The following is a 17,628-nucleotide window of genomic DNA, read 5'->3' on the forward strand; positions in this document are numbered from 1 at the left end:
ACTATCTGCTTTAACACTACAAATGCGATCAGTAAATTTATCGTTTTTTAGATCAAACAATGTATCAATCAGTGCATCAAAGTTTCAAAAACAGTTTGAAGTGCTGATGAATGTGAAAACCACCGCGTTGTTTCAACTCTTTTTAATCGACGAAGTTGTTTTTTTGGATAGTATTTTTTTTTGATAATCAGAATACAAACCAACTCGTTTTTTACTACAGCTAATGAATTCATACAGAGTTTCCATGTTTCCAAATAAATCACGAGCTTCTGTACAACTTGAAACTGCATCTACAATGGCTAAGCTCAAGCGGTGGGCACAACACCAAATATACGTTGCACATGGATTTTGTTCATGAATACAGCTCTGAAGACCTTTATATTTACCTCTCATAGAAGCGGCACCGTCAAATGATTGACCTATTAAAAATTCCTTCCAATTTATAGACATTTCTTGACATATTGTTTCAAACATACCAAATAAATGTAGACCTGTTGTACAAATGGTTTCTTTGACAGCTACTAAACGTTCATGCACAATACAAGTACTTTTATTAACATACCGAAATATTAATGAAACTTGTTCTTTTCGAGAAACTCAAAAGTAGAGTCTAAAGAAATACTAAAAAATTTAGCTTCAATTAATTCTTTTTTAATAACATTTAATATATTTGTTGAAATGGCTTTAATCAACTGATTTTGACGCTGCCACGAAAGAAAATTATTCACTTTTCTACCTTCGATTTGGATTTCAGTAATATGAGATGCTAATACAGGAGAGTACTTGGCCAATAAAACTACTAGATCTTTAAAGTTACCACGTATTTCTTCATTCCAACCTTCTCGATGACCTCTGAAAGATAGACAATGTCTACCCAAAAATAAGGTTAAATCAATCAGATGACTTATTATTTCTTTATTAAGACATATGTCAGCATTCAATTTTTCTGTTATAGATGGAATAAGTGGAAATGATGCTCCTTTGTAACTGTTTTTAATATATGACATTATATGATCTTCAGATGTTTCATGCATAATTATTTTGGCAGACCCATTTTTCCATAAACTGAATCCATGTTTTGTCCAATGACAGTTAGATTGTTTTGTTTTAAATAAAACACAATAATGGCAAAATGCTTTATCAATTTTTATAGAGTAAGACAACCATTTTCTTTTCGTTACACTTCCATCAATTTTCCAATACCAAGATTCGTGAAAAGACCGACCGATCTTATCCTTTGGAAAGTGTTTGTCCGGTAGATCATTTGGCATAGGCTGTGAAGGTCCTTTTTTGAAAAAAAACTCTACAAGATCTGGAGTGAGTATTTTGAATAAAATCAGACAATGTTTTGTCCACAAATTTTTTTGAGTAAACCTATGAAAAACCCCTTGGCGGTCAGGACTAGGTATGTTGAGATCTCATACAAGATCTCATGGCGGTCAACGAGTTAAGTATAAACTTAGCGCCATACAAATACCTCGAACCCAGACATTTCACCGCGATGAGAATCCCCCCACGATGTATCATTAAAGATTGATACATAACAATGCTAAGAACTTTGATATGTTCCTCAATTTAAATCAAGTACATTTTATTACCCACACGGTCTCGCACTTGAATTTCCAGCTTTAATTTCCGTTTGTGCATAAGGAGCCATACGCTTGCACACTCTGGGGCAGAAGACTTTTTTAGGTGCTGCTCGGATATGAGGTATAACGACGGGACGCAGTCTACAAACATGTATGTAGACCGCCTATCTGAGCAGCGATAAAAAAAACATTTAAAGATAAAATTGACCCAAATATAATTTGCTGTAATATATTGTATACCTATGATATAGTTTTGTATTTTCCGCCTATAATTATACAAAAAGACAAAATCACTGATATAACACAGTATGGTAGTGTATTTAATAAGTTTGTTAGTAACTGAACAGCCGTCGATCAGTAACCTAACCGCGTATTAGTGCATATCATCATTCAATGAAAAGAGTTCTATTCGACCGTCGCCTGTTGTGAAGGAAATGCCACTGTATTTTTAAGGGAGCATGGCTTATTAGACACTGCCAACGAAACGTTACCATGCCTTAAGCGGGGTAGTGAATTGGTAAATAGTAGAAAATGCGATCGCGGGGGTGAATTTCGTCCGGTTCTTCGGTGCAAAAAAAAGGGTGCCAGACTTCGCGCAGTGTACGACACAAGGCAATAAATTTTTTCACTATGAGGACTTGAATAACAAATCTAATAGTAAACTAAAACTGACAGAAATATTAAAAATTGTTTTTTTTTTTTTTTGTAATGGACATACCTTTAAGAAGAACAGCCACCCTAACAGGTATAGTCTATTCCACGAGAGAATAATCAGTCCGCCGACCAATTTTCGTCCTTGCTTGCGCATGTCCCCACTCTGGAGACCGCGTTCGAGCGGCTTCGTTGGTGGACGCCGGTCGTCGGCTCATGCCGCCGGTGCGCGCCTGTCGTCGATATTCGTCGGATTTGTGGAATGTCACTGCTATAAAATATTATAGTATGTGCAAATACGTATCTTATCATTATTACCCTGGGCGCATCATTTTAGTAGCGCCAAAAAAATTGTAAAAAAAATTAAATAATAATTTAGTTGACAGTCGTTAAACTAATAATAATAAAAACAAAATTAATTTTATGAAAAAAGACGAGTAGATAGATAGTTACATTTTTAATATGAGAAAAAAAAAATTGAAAATTATGTTGTGAATTAGTACTTAAACATTTTCAAATTGTGTAGCAAGTACGCAGCAGATATAAAAATGTTATGAACCAATGGTTTAGGGGCCCTTAAACAGTTGTAGTACGAGTGTGCCAAATAACTGTAAGCACTAATCTCTTTGTGTACCAATGCCTTGACGTTGTCTATTGTGTAATCGATGACAGAGGGATCGCCGACTTACTGGAGCCTGGCAGATGTTTTTTGTAATTCCATAATATGGATTGTACTAATGTTCAATACGTATGTGTACGGTCATTACCAATCCAACCGTACGCTAAGAGACTACTCTGTTTGCACGTTGTTTTGTATCGACGATGAGAATATTTTGTTATTTGATATTGTAAATTTTCCACATTTTTTCAAATTATGGATCAATTACCTGACGTAACTAAATCACCATCAAAACCCAATCCGAGAGGAAAGGTAAGTTATTCTTTTTAATTTAAAATAAATTATTTTGCTATTAAAACATTGGTAGGTGGTACGTTCTATTTTACGTGTACAAGCTATGAACGCGTTCAGTTTATTAGACAATGTATGTGAACGTGAACGCGTTTACTATTTTAGTGAACGTTCCAAACACTGCTACAATATTAGGTTATTTAAATTGTATACATACATGTATATTGTTTATATACATACTTAACCCGGTCCACACAAGAAAAATTAGTCGGAAACACGTGTTTCCTACAAATTTTACAAATGTCTCTTCACAGGAAAAATGTTTATCTTAATTATATCTGATCTTATTATATCTTCATTATTTATGATATTTATTATATCCATGACGTCACTGTTACCTATGCACGTTGTTGGCCACGAACGCACTTATCACCGTTAACGCCGGCAGCCTCACCTCCTCAAGACAGTTCTCAGGTGAACACAACAAGTTTATTTCTAAAATAAATAGTCTGATAAAATATGGCTATAATATTAATCTATATTATAGTGATTTGTGACACAGTAATATTATTATGTGGGAGATACAATGATTTCACCACTCCGGAGCTGGCTGGTGTCTGCTGAGCTGCTAGTATGGCCGATCTGGCATCAGGGTAGCGGAACTGCTGGTATGGCCGGTCTGGTCGTCGGTGTAGCGGAACTGTTGGTGTATGGCTGATCTGCCGGTGTGTGGCTGATCTGCCGAGTCTGGCTTTAAGATGCGAGACGGATGAAAACGGATAAACAAAACAAGACTCTTCGCTTCCGTTTTGGTGTGAAAACGTGGTTTACGAAATACACAAGAAAAAGATATGAACAATATCTTACAAACAGTAACGGACCGAAAACAGCTATCGGTACAAAAACGATAAAGATGGCGACGGAGCGTCGCCGACCGCACATCAACGGCTGTCTGGGCGGCCTAATAGTCTGACCAACTGTTAGCAGTGCTGGCAACATCACGCGCCACAGTGGCGCGTAATAGTGAGCAATTTTAAATGTCGATGGTGCTCGAACATACTCCCCCTTGGAAATCCCAGATCTGGGATTACAAAGAGTTTGAGCAGTTGAAAGTTTCAGTTCTTCGCTAGATGATACGGATGGTGGACCCGATCAGGCACACAGTTGATTGATTGACATGTTGACTCTTCACGCTTACTCGGAGTGGTACAGGGGGGTTACATCAACAACAAAATTATTATACAAGAGATCGATATACATATTATATAACATATTATGGTAACTGTAGAATCACAAGTTTATCACATTACAATTTATCAACATTTTATAGCTATATCACAGAGGATTACATTATAGTATTATTAAAACAAAACGGGCAGCTGTGGATCAACAGCTGCTCTAAATTATAACATTATCTAAAATAAATGATTAGGAACAGTTGTACTAAATTATAACATCATATAAAAAAAATTAAGAATCAGTCTGAGGGGGTTTGGTGTCTGGCCCAAAACAATTATTTCTCCACACTCTCTACTCCTTTTTTTTTTTTAAATGGATACAGCTCATCAACTGCTCCCGGTGAGCACACCGCCCATCAAATTAGTATTAAGGTGTCAAGAGAAAGGGGATAAAAAAAAGAAATATTATTATGACTGATCGGTCGGCAGCAGTACCAGTTTCACTACAGGTCTGACCAAGGAACCACCTTTCGTTAGTACCCGAACGACTCTAACCACCCCATCCTTACTAGGCATCACCTCAAGGATACGACCCAAACGCCAGAGTAGTGGGGATGCAGTGCTATCTTTTATGACCACCATGTCTCCTACTTTCACATTTTCTTGGCTTGACGACCAGCGACTCCTAACTTGCAAGGTGTTCAGATATTCTGACGACCATCTTCGCCAAAAGGTTTGAAAGGTTTGTTGCAGGAGCTTCCAACGCCGTTGTAGATTCACTGGCTTCACACCGAGTTCCTTCTCAGGAACTGACATCAATGGTTGGCCAATTAAAAAATGACCTGGGGTCAAACAGTCCAAGTCCTCCGGATCTGGAGTAACAGGAGTTAATGGCCTGGAGTTCAGCGCAGCTTCAACCCGACATAGGATTGTAGTAAACTCTTCCAATGTCCAAGTCTGCGCCCCCAATGACCTTGTCAGCAACGATTTGGTAGACTTCACCGCAGCCTCCCAAAGTCCTCCAAAGTGAGGTGCACTAGGCGGGTTAAAGTTCCAGTGACACATCAGACGACTGGAACATTGATCCCTACTCGAGGGCGAGTTGATCAAATCCTTCAATTTACGTGCAGCCCCAACAAAGTTTGTCCCACAATCTGAATGGACGGATGTAGGCACACCTCGCCGGGCAACAAATCTGTCAAGTGCCGCTAAAAAGTCATCAGTTGATAAATCCAGTACAACTTCAAGGTGAATAGCTCTTGTACTCATACAAACAAAGAGTGCTATGTACACTTTGTATTCGCGAGCTTTTCGTAACTTGGTTTCTTTTATTATTAATGGTCCTGCGTAGTCAATTCCCACTGCTGTGAATGCTCGGCAAGCTTGCACTCTTGACATAGGCAGATCAGCCATTTTGGGTTGAGGATTCACTCCATCTAGTTTTACACAAGTAATGCAGGACTTGATAGCCTTATAGACAACCCGGCGTACACCCATGATCCAGAAGCGACTATTGACTAACGAGATAAGTAGTTTTGATCGGGCATGACATGCACTCAAATGCCAATGGCGTGCAATCAACGCAGATAGGTGCGATTCTTTAGGCAACAGTATTGGGTGTTTGCGATCCCATGAACACATAGCATTCTGCAGCCGACCACCAACTCTAATAACACCAAATTCATCGATAAAAGGGCTAAGTTTAGCATACACCTTCGAAGAGACTGCGCTACCACTTGACAATTCCCGAAGAAGAGAACTCAACAGGCACTCCTGGGTACATCTGACTAACACGTACAAAGCTTGATCTAGCTCTGAACGTGTCAAATGACCAGAAACTGTTTCCTGCCGTCTACATCTTCCAATGAAACGGCGTAGCCGAGCTATTACACGGATCATGACGCTGTAGGATGAGAACCGCGTAAACCATTCGCCTTTCCTTATTGGTGACGTTATCAAAAGGGCTACTGAGTGGACTTCCGGTAGCTGGTCGCCTGGCATGGTAGTTGGATGGAGATCCCAATGATCGACTGGAGATCTTAAAAACTCTGGACCCGACCAGTACAACTGAGCTTTTACTATCTCTGCTGGAGTCAGTCCCCGTGACGCACAATCAGCCGGGTTTTCTTCAGACCTGACATGAGCCCACTGGCAGACTGGAAGCAAGGTCTTGATGTGATGGACGCGATTAGAGACGAAGACCTTCAAGGCAACATGGGGGTTTAACAACCAAGAAAGGACTATGGTCGAATCCGACCAAGCATAAACACCTGAAATCTTCATGTGTGCTTCCAGTATCCGAAGCATCCGTGATAACCAAGAAGCCAACAAAACAGCTCCACATAACTCCAATCTGGGTATCGTGGTCGTTTTTAACAGTGCCAGTTTAGTTTTTGCCCCGAGCAAGTACACGTTTACCTTCTGAGACGGATCAGTCACACGAAAGTACAATACTGCAGCATAACCCCTTTCAGAGGCATCGCAAAAACCGCACAATGAATATTCTATCCCGATGGAGCCGCCAATGCAACGTGGAATGCGGATCTCTGTCAGCCAACCTAGCATGTCCATGAATTGTTGCCATTCCGTAGCGATGGCTGGCGGTAGTGGTTCATCCCACGAAGTTTGAGCAGACCATAAACGTTGCATAATACACTTGGCATGAAAAATAACTGGCGATAGAAACCCTAACGGGTCGAAGATCCTTGCAATTACCGATAGGACCCCACGTTTGGACAAAACTGACTTGATTGCGGTTATATCGTACACAAAATGATCCGCGGTTGGACGCCATTGCATACCTAGCACAGGAATGCCGTCACCACGGTCAAACGTAAGGGGATCACCTGCTAAGTCTTCCAGCGGAAGACCTGATAACAACCGTGGTTCGTTGCTAGACCATTTCTTCAACATTAATCCCGATCTGGACAATGTTTTAATTAAATCAGATTTCAATGATAAAGCACATTCCAACGATGGTGCCCCCACACAGATGTCGTCCATGTAAGTCTGGAATCTGAGCGCCTTGCTAACTTCAGGGACCTCCTCACAATCATTATCAGCAATATGACGAAGGACCCGAAGCGCTAAATAAGGAGCGCTGTTTACTCCATACGTAACCGTGTTCAACGTGTACTCCCGGATCTGGAGCTGTGGAGAATTTCTCCAGAGTATATGCTGGTATCCGCGGTATTTTTCTAGTACCCAAATCTGTCGGTACATTTTGCAGATGTCTGTGGTAAACGCAACGGTATGCGATATAATAAACCCTAGACGCTACAGAGCGGCGCTATAATAATGCGTTTTCATTGGCCTATTTGAATTACCCGCCAGATTGTTATCACGTTATATTAATATAGTGAAATTCTATTTTAAAATATATTTATATTACCTATCGTAAACAGTTAATAGATTACTATTAGATAAACTAACTATGACTTTTGAACTTTTTGAACTTCTATTTTTCATTCAAAAAATCAATTAATATGAGTCTAGAAAGTATTTTGATGGAAATAAATAATATTAACCCTAATTTGCATTGCAAATTATTGGAAGATGACAATGAAGAACAAAATGTGATACGTAGCAATATGAACAATGCTGAAGACGTTGCAGAATTTCTTATGTTGTTTCAAGAAAAAACTAATACAAATTGGATTATCCAAGGACAGTTACAAAACCCAGAGAAGTAAGTTATAAGTATTATTTAAAATATTTTATGTACCTAATTAATTAGAATGATATTAAATATAAACATCATATTATATTGCAGTTTTAGATAGATTTTAGCTTACTTCTTAGATAAAAGTAGGTAATAAAAATAAATAAATTATTCACTTTTATATTATATGAATTATTAAATGGTAGGTACATATTGTGTATAAATTAATTTTGGTTTTAATATTAAAGAGTACTCATAGTATGGCAGAACCATTTTGGAACCTCCACATTTTTCCACATAAAAATACACATTTTAAAAACTGACCTAAATTCAGACCTATGATAGAAAAATATAACATGAGCCAAGGTCAGAAATATAACAAAATAAAAATTTAGCATTTGAAAATATTTTAATTGTTGATTGTTCTTTAAATGTGTTTGCACCTTTTTTTTTTGTATTTGTATATAAATACCTATTGGAAAATATATTTAAATACTTTTTTATTCAAGTATTTAAGTACCTACCTAGGTGTCTGATATTCTTATAAAAAGACTAAAAGTATTTTTAACAAGTATGTATATTTTATAAATATACCATAGGTGATAGGTAGGTCATAATATTATATTCTGTACTCAGTACCTACTGATCTCTGATACTAATTCTCTCTTGTGTTTAGAGTTGTTTTTCACAAATATTGGGTTTGCCAGCATAATCATCGAAACAAAGTAAAACCAAAATCAACACTGATTAAAAACATTAAAGATTTAACTCCACGCAACACACTGTGTGAAGCCAAACTGGACATACTTATAAAAAAAAACAATAGAAATACTAGAAAAAATGACATGTATCTTAAAATGACACATCCGTTGTGTGCAAAAGTTTCAATAATCGGTAAACATAATCATACCATTAACACCAGTGGCTCTCTTAAATTTCTAAGAGTAAATCCAGAGGTAGAGTTTAAAAATGTACACTTTTATCATCACCCAGTATTGTTGATTTCATATTATTTTATATTTGCAGACTGAACAGTTGTTCCTTCAGTACTTCAATGAAGGTATGGGACCTAGTGAGGCTTGTCGTTTTCATGAAAAAGAAATCTTAAAAAACACAAGTCCATTAAAACTATTGGCTAATGGTTCAATTAATCCAATCAAAAACAGTGTGTATCACCTTCATAATGTTTGGAGGAATTCAAATTTTGGCAGTGTAAATAATCCCTTAGAAAAACTAAAAGAAAAAATTCCATTATATAATTCACAAGGTATAAATTTCTTTTTTTAATCTGATTATAGCTGTATAGTGTATATAAATATATGAATATGATCTTTGATTATAGATTTAACATTCATAGTTTTACTTTAGGAATTTCAGTGTATGTGAATGAAGATACACCCTGGGTTATTCTTGTAACCACACAAATTATGAAAAGAGCTCAACTCTTAAGTACTTCTAGGGAAATTATATTTTGTGACAGCAGTAGTAGCTGCGATACTTTAGAAACTACGATCACTATTCTATTGACAGCAACAAAGGCTGGTGCAGTGCCTTTAGGCATTTTACTACATCAAGGCCAGTCAACTGAAAGCTACAAGGCTGCTTTTGGACTTCTAAAAAAAACATTTCCTAAGTGTTTTGGTAATTCGGATGTAAGTGTTAATTATATTTCTTAAAATTTAATATACCTAACCTAATTTAACATATTAATACAAAACTATTATGAAACAACAATACTAAGCATAATAATATTATGATAGTACTTTGTATTACCAAATTAAGTAGGTACCAGCTATTAAAATTTCTATTAATATTCCAGGCACCAAACATCTTTATGACAGATGATTCGGCTGCTGAAAAACAAGCATTGAAAGAAATATTCCCTGAATCTTTGCAATTATTATGTCATTTTCATGTTGGACAAAAAGAATGGCGTTGGATTACAGATTCTAAAAACCATATACCTCAAGACCAAAGGCAATACCTTATGCAATTATTTAGAAAAGAATGTAAGGTTTTGATATGCCATTAATCAAACTTTTTTTTTTACTTTGAGTACTTAGTTACCTAAGGTAACTTATTTGTCTAGTTAAATTATAAAAAAATATGTAGGTACTTTACAGTATACAATATTTTTTTACATGGGTATTATGTTAATGGACCATTTTATTTATATTTAATATTATATGTATAATTATTTGTTCTCAATGATTTTTTATTCAGGTTATGTATGCTGAAAATGAAGAAATCCTAGATTCTGGTGTAGCTAATATACACAACTTATCAAACAAATTTCCTCAATTTGTGAAACGTTTTGACAATTTTTATTGCCGTAAAACTCAGTGGGTTTTATTATTTCGGTTGAATTATATTACTCGCGGCAATAACACCAACAATTATGCAGAAGATTCCATACGTGTTTTGAAAGAAATTGTTCTGTCTAGAAATAAAGCATATAATGTTACTGCATTAGTTGAATCTATTTCTAAAGTGTGGGAAGATTATTTCACTAATAGAATATTAGATCATGCCCATGTTCGAAAAGATGAAATAGCAAGAGGTTATTTTGCATTATTTAAACAAATGAATCACCTAGATTTAAAAAATATTATTGATCATCATAATGGACTGTATTCTGTTCCTAGTTCGTCAATAGGTGATATGTACTATATAGTCAATATGAGTATTGGTGTTTGTAACTGTAAAGTTGGAAAAGTTGGTGCTTTTTGCAAACACCAGGCTTGGTTACACAAACATTTTAATTTGCCATTGCCAAATGCACAACCAGTCACTTCAAAAGAACGTTATTTACTTGGACAATTGGCTTTGGGAGAAAAATGTCCATCATTAGATTGGTTTTTAGGATTGAAAGAAAATCTAAATCCTCTTGTTGATATTAATAGCAGTATTGTAAAACATGATCAAAAAAATGAAGTTGCAAACACTATTACAACAACTATCATGGAACTTAAAACCAGCAATACAAACACAACATATAGCAATGATACAAGTGAAATTGACCAAAGAAGTGGTGTGACAAAAGATATAGAAGAAGAAATTGTAAGACTTCAAAGTTTATTATCTTTTGTACCATTGGATGTATGTGAAAAGTTGTCTAAGAAACTGAAAAATATTAAAAATGCACAGCAACTAACATCATTTATTGTTAAGACCAATAGAAACCTATCATCGGTTAATAAAAGAAGACAGCAAATAAAAGTTCAACCTACTGCCATATCAAGGCGAAGACCAGGAGTGACTCGTGGTTCAAAGCGAATTCCGTCTGGCCGTCCACCCACATCAGTTGCCAAAAATAAAAATAAAAAAAGGTTACACAATTTAAACCAAAACATAAGCAAAAATCAAATGAATGCAACATACCATGGCAGATGTTCATAAATTTAAATTTACTTATTACAATAATATTCAATGATGTATTATAATATATAACCAATTTATAAATAATTTAAATAAATGTTAGGTTTTACCTTCTGATGTACCTATACTCTATAGATACCTATCAATTTTGTCTATTAATTAAAATAAAGGAAAGGAGAATTGGCACTTCCAAAGTTTTAATTTCTCAAAACATTATAAAGATGATAAACAACAGTTATTAGAAGATTTGTAGAACCACTAGACAATAGTTTTATACTTAAAATAAGTTTTTCATAAAAATGATACCTAAGCAGTAAGCTTCACTAGGTCCCATACCTTCATAGAAGTATTTAATACAGGTAAGTTCAGTCTGAAATGCATTATTAAACTTGATTATTAAGCTATACATCTCAATATTCATTTTAATTGGTAGGTTACAACAATATTATTTAATACCAAAAATGAAGTTGTTTTTTTTATTATTAGCTATTAAACCTAACCTAACCTAACCTAACCTAACCTATGATAGCTCAACATTTACAATCTATACATTATACAACATAATATATTACATTTTAATATTATATAACAAAGCCAAAAATGAACAGTTGTCTAGGTAAGTTTAATTAAAATTAAAGTGGAAAAAAATTTACTTTACCAAATTTAAAAAAAAAAGGTTAATATATTTTTGTATAACCTAGGGGCTAGAATTATAGTAGAGTGAGGATCACATAAAGAGTGATTGTGTTCTTTCTAATTTCCATAATAATGTTAGGTAATTTTATATGAATGAAAAATAGAAGTTCAAAAAGTTCAAAAGTCACAGTTAGTTTATCTAATAGTAATCTATTAACTATTTACGATAGGTAATATAAATATATTTAAAAAAAGAATTTAATAGATATATAGATTAATATAACGTGATAATAGAATTTCACTATATTAATATAACGTGATAACAATCTGGCGGGTAATTCAAATGGGCCAATGAAAACGCATTATTATAGCGCCGCTCTGTAGCGTCTAGGGTTTCTTATATCGCCAACGGTATGGACTCTAAAGCCAGTTAAGACATCAACTATATCTTGTTGTAACTTTGGGCCAACATGGAGACTTTCATTCAGTGAGGAACCGGATCGACAACGAGCCGAGGCGTCGAAAACCACTCTTAATTTCATATTTTCCCCTTCGGCCTTGTAAACAGCATGGTGCGGGATGTAGTAGTCTCCTGGTGAATCTGCCTCAGACATGTGCCCTAACGCTTCATAATCCACCATGAACCTTTTGTAGTTATCGTACAGCACAGGGTCTCGGGATAGTTTGCGCTCCAGTTGTAACAGACGATTAACTGAAATTTGTCGCATTCCAGGAAAAGAACTGGGCTGACCATCACGAAACGGCAATGGGACCATGTACTGTCCTTTACCATTCTTGCACATCTCTGATAGAAAAATTTCTTCACACTGACCCTCCTGAGTGAACACGGGCGGAGCAGCTTCCGGTTCCTCAATGTTCCAAAACTTTTCCATTAAGGATTCGACTGAGGAAGATATCTGAACAGGTAGAGCCCTAGGACTTGGAGCCTTTATGTGGTGAAGTGGACCTACAATTGCCCAACCGAAGATGGAGTTGAACGCAGTTGGATATCCATGACCTAACGAGGCAGTTTCATGAGACCAGACCATAGGGTATATGTCAGCACCCAACAAAATTTCAACCGGAGCCGGGATATCAAATAGCGGATCAGCTAATGACAAGTCACCACATTTCTCCCGAACCGTTGACGGTAGTTTTGAGGTAGGCATATCAGATGTTATGGAAGATAGCACCCAAGCTCTTACAGGCATTGAAGATTGGCTTGAGTCCCGAGGTTGGATATGTAGATCTACGATACCCAAAACGCTTGGTACAGGTAACTCTGACAACCCAGTAACTGGTAACGTCCATTTTGCTGCACGTAGACCTAGACGTTGACAACAATCTGCAGATATGGCACTGATCTGTGAGCCACCATCAATTAAGGCCCGAACCGTCTGTGGACTTCCAGCCACATCTTGAACATGAAGCAGTGCCGTCGCTAGTACTACAGATGGAAGTTGATTTTGATGCTTGGCAAACATGGCCACTTTAGGAACCTTGGACGACGGATCAGAAGTAGAAGGGTCCTTGTGCAATAGCCCATGATGGCGACGTTTGCACACACTACATGACGATTTGCATTTATATGACATATGGCCACTTTCAAAGCATACTAAACATAGTCTGTGAGAGCACACAATTTGGTATCGATCATCTACTGATGCTCCCAGAAATTTTGCACAATCTTTCAACGCATGAGCTCCCCCACAGCAACGACACTTTTCGGATTCAGTGGACTTAGGTTTCTGAGTCTTTACAGATGATACCAACGCTGTCTGGGTGGTCGAAGAACGATTGTAATGCTTCCCTGGACCTGGATTAGTTTTCTTGTTGCTTCCACCAAACGATTTCCCTGGTCCTGAAGTACCACCAGCATTTTCCAGCACCCTCACCCTATTCTTCACAAATTCCAGCACACTGTCAACTGATGGATACTCTGCAGAATTATCAGATTCAAACAAGCGACGCGTATGAGTTGGAAGAGATTTTGAAGCGATGGTAAACAGCAGGAACGAACACAGGTCTGGCAAGTGCAACGATTCTAATATTGCTAGTCCTTCATCAAATACATTCAAGAAACGTTTGAGATCCACCAGTGATTCTGAAGTGGATACGGGAGCAACTAAAAAACTCTCAATGATTGAAGAGGCCAGTTTTCTCGGTTTATCGTAGGATTTCACTAATGTGTTCCAGGCTAACTGGAAGGTGTCTTTAGTCACTGGAATCCCTTTTAGTACTTCACCCGCATCAGCTTCAAGGCACCCAAGTAAATAGTAAAATCTGGTGCTATCTGAATCAATATCCTTGTTGCGGATTACTAGATTAACAAAGCGGTCCCGGAAGTCTGGCCACGAACGGAGATCACCGTCGAATTTTGGCAGAGGGATTTCTGGGAGGCGCATTGATACTTGGGGACGGAAGGAGACATCTGAAGACGTAGAACCACTCACACGAGCTGACGACTGTGTTTCCATGACAGAAACTGTGTTTGGAAGCATGGCTGCGTTGCTAGTTTGTGTAATCGACTGATGATCTTCACCTGGATTTGCCATTATTGCAGTATCACTGATCTGTGTAACTGGTGTAGCGTCTTTGGATGACTTCAAGGTTTCAAGTTCATAACTATTGATGATTGATTTGATCTCTACCACTAAGGCGTAGACATCAGCATCAGCATCTGGAGAAAATTGATCTATTTCGTCCAACTCAATCATAACGTTCAATAACGCATCACTTTCCACTGAATATTGCGACCACCAATTATTCAGATCCTGACCAGCCGTCGTAACTAGACCCCTTGATGTTGGATCATTTCCTGCTGCTTTTGCTGAAGCATGTAGACGACGAATATGACTTGCAGCGAGGTCTCGCTTAGCTGTGGCACGCTGTTTCAGTCTTATGTTGCGAGTCTTGATCTCTTCGTCTGACATGGTGGCAAAAGATAACAAATGCACGCACCTACAAGGAACTAACGCAACGACCCAATGAGCATGAAGCAGTACAAATTAATTTAACACTTAAGCACTAATACAACTGGTAAGCTGGAAATAACAATTCAATGTGATTGCACATATATCAGCAACTCCAAACCCACTTAAATAATTATATTATATTATCAATACTGATCAGTACTTCATCAACATAAATTTAAAGAATACTAAATAACAAAGTAATAATAATCAACTAATAGATCAGAGATCCAGTGAAGTTCACACAAACATAATAAATTACTACTAATAAACAATAAAATAATATGGTAGCTACCTACAGTAGAACTAAGTAGTAATAATACCAGTAGTAATAACAGGGAAGTTCTAACCTGTTTATAAATTTAACAAAATATAATAACCTTGCTAGGTCAACAATAAAATATGTGATCCAAATAAAAATATTAAATTAATAACACTAACATAATAGGTATTAATGAAATCCTAATTATTAACGTTAAGAGAAAACCTACTAAACTAAGAGAACTGAGGTATTTAATATTTAAACTGATCAGTCTTATATATTGTTCAATTAAATGTAACCACTTAATATTGAAAGGTGCCTAATAGTTAAGATGCCACATCCATGGATCAACGGACTGCTGACACTAAATAATACTGTTACCCACCGATAGTCATAATCTTAACACTACAATGGGAGGGAATGACACCTTAATATAATAAAACAGAAGTAAGCTCACCAAGTAACAGCCAGAAGAGAAGATCCTTAATCAACCACGCTCTGCTACCATTATGTTGGCCACGAACGCACTTATCACCGTTAACGCCGGCAGCCTCACCTCCTCAAGACGGTTCTCAGGTGAACACAACAAGTTTATTTCTAAAATAAATAGTCTGATAAAATATGGCTATAATATTAATCTATATTATAGTGATTTGTGACACAGTAATATTATTATGTGGGAGATACAATGATTTCACCACTCCGGAGCTGGCTGGTGTCTGCTGAGCTGCTAGTATGGCCGATCTGGCATCAGGGTAGCGGAACTGCTGGTATGGCCGGTCAGGTCGTCGGTGTAGAGGAACTGATGGTGTATGGCTGATCTGCCGGTGTGTGGCTGATCTGCCGAGTATGGCTTTAAGATGCGAGACGGATGAAAACGGATAAACAAAACAAGACTCTTCGCTTCCGTTTTGGTGTGAAAACGTGGTTTACGAAATACACAAGAAAAAGATATGAACAATATCTTACAAACAGTAACGGACCGAAAACAGCTATCGGTACAAAAACGATAAAGATGGCGACGGAGCGTCGCCGACCGCACATCAACGGCTGTCTGGGCGGCCTAATAGTCTGACCAACTGTTAGCAGTGCTGGCAACATCACGCGCCACAGTGGCGCGTAATAGTGAGCAATTTTAAATGTCGATGGTGCTCGAACACACGTCTACAATAATATTAATATGATATTATTTATTCAATGATTTGTCGTCTTTTAAACAAATTAAATATTTTAGATTCTGAGTGGAGCGATGAATGTATTGGTTTACAATGATGTGTTTTTTTTATTGTGTCTGTGTACACGATAAGTAGTCGAAATAATGTTTCGATTTTCAACTTCAGTAGCTTTTCTGTTTGGAAAGTGAATCTAGTTGGTGCGTTGAGGTGGTCAAATTTTGAAATTCCCAGTAGTTTTCAAAAGCACCGGCAAAAACAAAAAAAAATTAAGGAAAAAAGGAATTTTTTTATATGTTGTTCTAACTCTAAAACAAATGACCGTAGGCACATGTCATTTTCACTGAAGGTTAATACTGACATTTTATATACTTGATAAAATGTTCAAAATCTTTTTAAGTTATTTATAGACAGTTGAAATTTTCAATCTTTTAGTTTTTTTTTCTATAAATGTCAATAAAATTTTCTTCGTTGGGTCAAAAAGCTTGAAAATTTAATACAAAGATCCTAATATATTGTTACAATAGTAGTTGAAAAATATTAAAAATTTAAAACCCCAGTTTATTTTAATAGTTATTTTATGTTCAAATTAGGATAAAATTTCATATTAAATAAACGATTTTGAGTTGTAATTAGGGTTTTAGTTATTTTGTTGTAATTGTATAATCTTAATTAAACTTACTAGCTACCGTATTAATAATAAGTAGAAACAATGTTATCAATTTTTAAATACAAAAACATTATTAAATTCTAAATTTGATAAATGTTGTCAAAAATTGAACTTTTAATGCTTATAAAACAAAATGTGCCTATGTTTATTTTAATATTTTTTAGCTACTATTGTAACTTGTAACAATATATTAGGATAATTATATTAAATTTTCAAGCTTTTTGCCCAACGAATAAAATTTTATTGACATTTATAAAAAAAAAATAAAAAAAACACACATTATTGTGAAATCAATATATCCAACGCTCCGCTCAAAAAATTGAAAATTATACTATGTACTTATAGAAAATTATAGACATTTTTTTAACATAAAAATATATAAAATATAGTCAAGTTTATTTAAATTGATTTAATTTTATAATACTTTCTCATAAATCTTTTGCGTAATCTCGGATAATATTGTAGTCAAACAGGTAGTCTAAATTCATATTTTTTCAGTTTGTTTCATCAAGTCAAAGACTGATGATAATCAATGCCTATAAAGCAAAA

At 36.1% G+C, this 17,628-nt stretch overlaps 2 protein-coding genes across 2 annotated transcripts; both read right to left on the reverse strand.

Moving 5' to 3' along the window:
• Positions 1-4,796: 4,796 nt before the first annotated feature.
• Positions 4,797-7,550, reverse strand: LOC111037357. The gene has a single exon (XM_022319890.1). The coding sequence runs from the start codon at positions 7,548-7,550 to the stop codon at positions 4,797-4,799; it is 2,754 nt and encodes a 917-aa protein (XP_022175582.1).
• A 4,818-nt stretch (positions 7,551-12,368) lies between these two features.
• LOC111037364 lies at positions 12,369-14,936 on the reverse strand. The gene has a single exon (XM_022319900.1). The coding sequence runs from the start codon at positions 14,934-14,936 to the stop codon at positions 12,369-12,371; it is 2,568 nt and encodes an 855-aa protein (XP_022175592.1).
• Positions 14,937-17,628: the final 2,692 nt, after the last annotated feature.

Source organism: Myzus persicae, unplaced genomic scaffold (genome assembly GCF_001856785.1).
Source record: "Myzus persicae strain clone G006 unplaced genomic scaffold, MPER_G0061.0, whole genome shotgun sequence".
Classification (NCBI taxonomy): Eukaryota; Metazoa; Arthropoda; class Insecta; order Hemiptera; family Aphididae; genus Myzus; species Myzus persicae.

Coding starts and splice junctions, on each gene's coding strand:
- LOC111037364 (XM_022319900.1), bottom strand. CDS start 14,936: ATGTCAGACGAAGAGATCAAGACTCGCAACATAAGACTGAAACAGCGT.
- LOC111037357 (XM_022319890.1), bottom strand. CDS start 7,550: ATGTACCGACAGATTTGGGTACTAGAAAAATACCGCGGATACCAGCAT.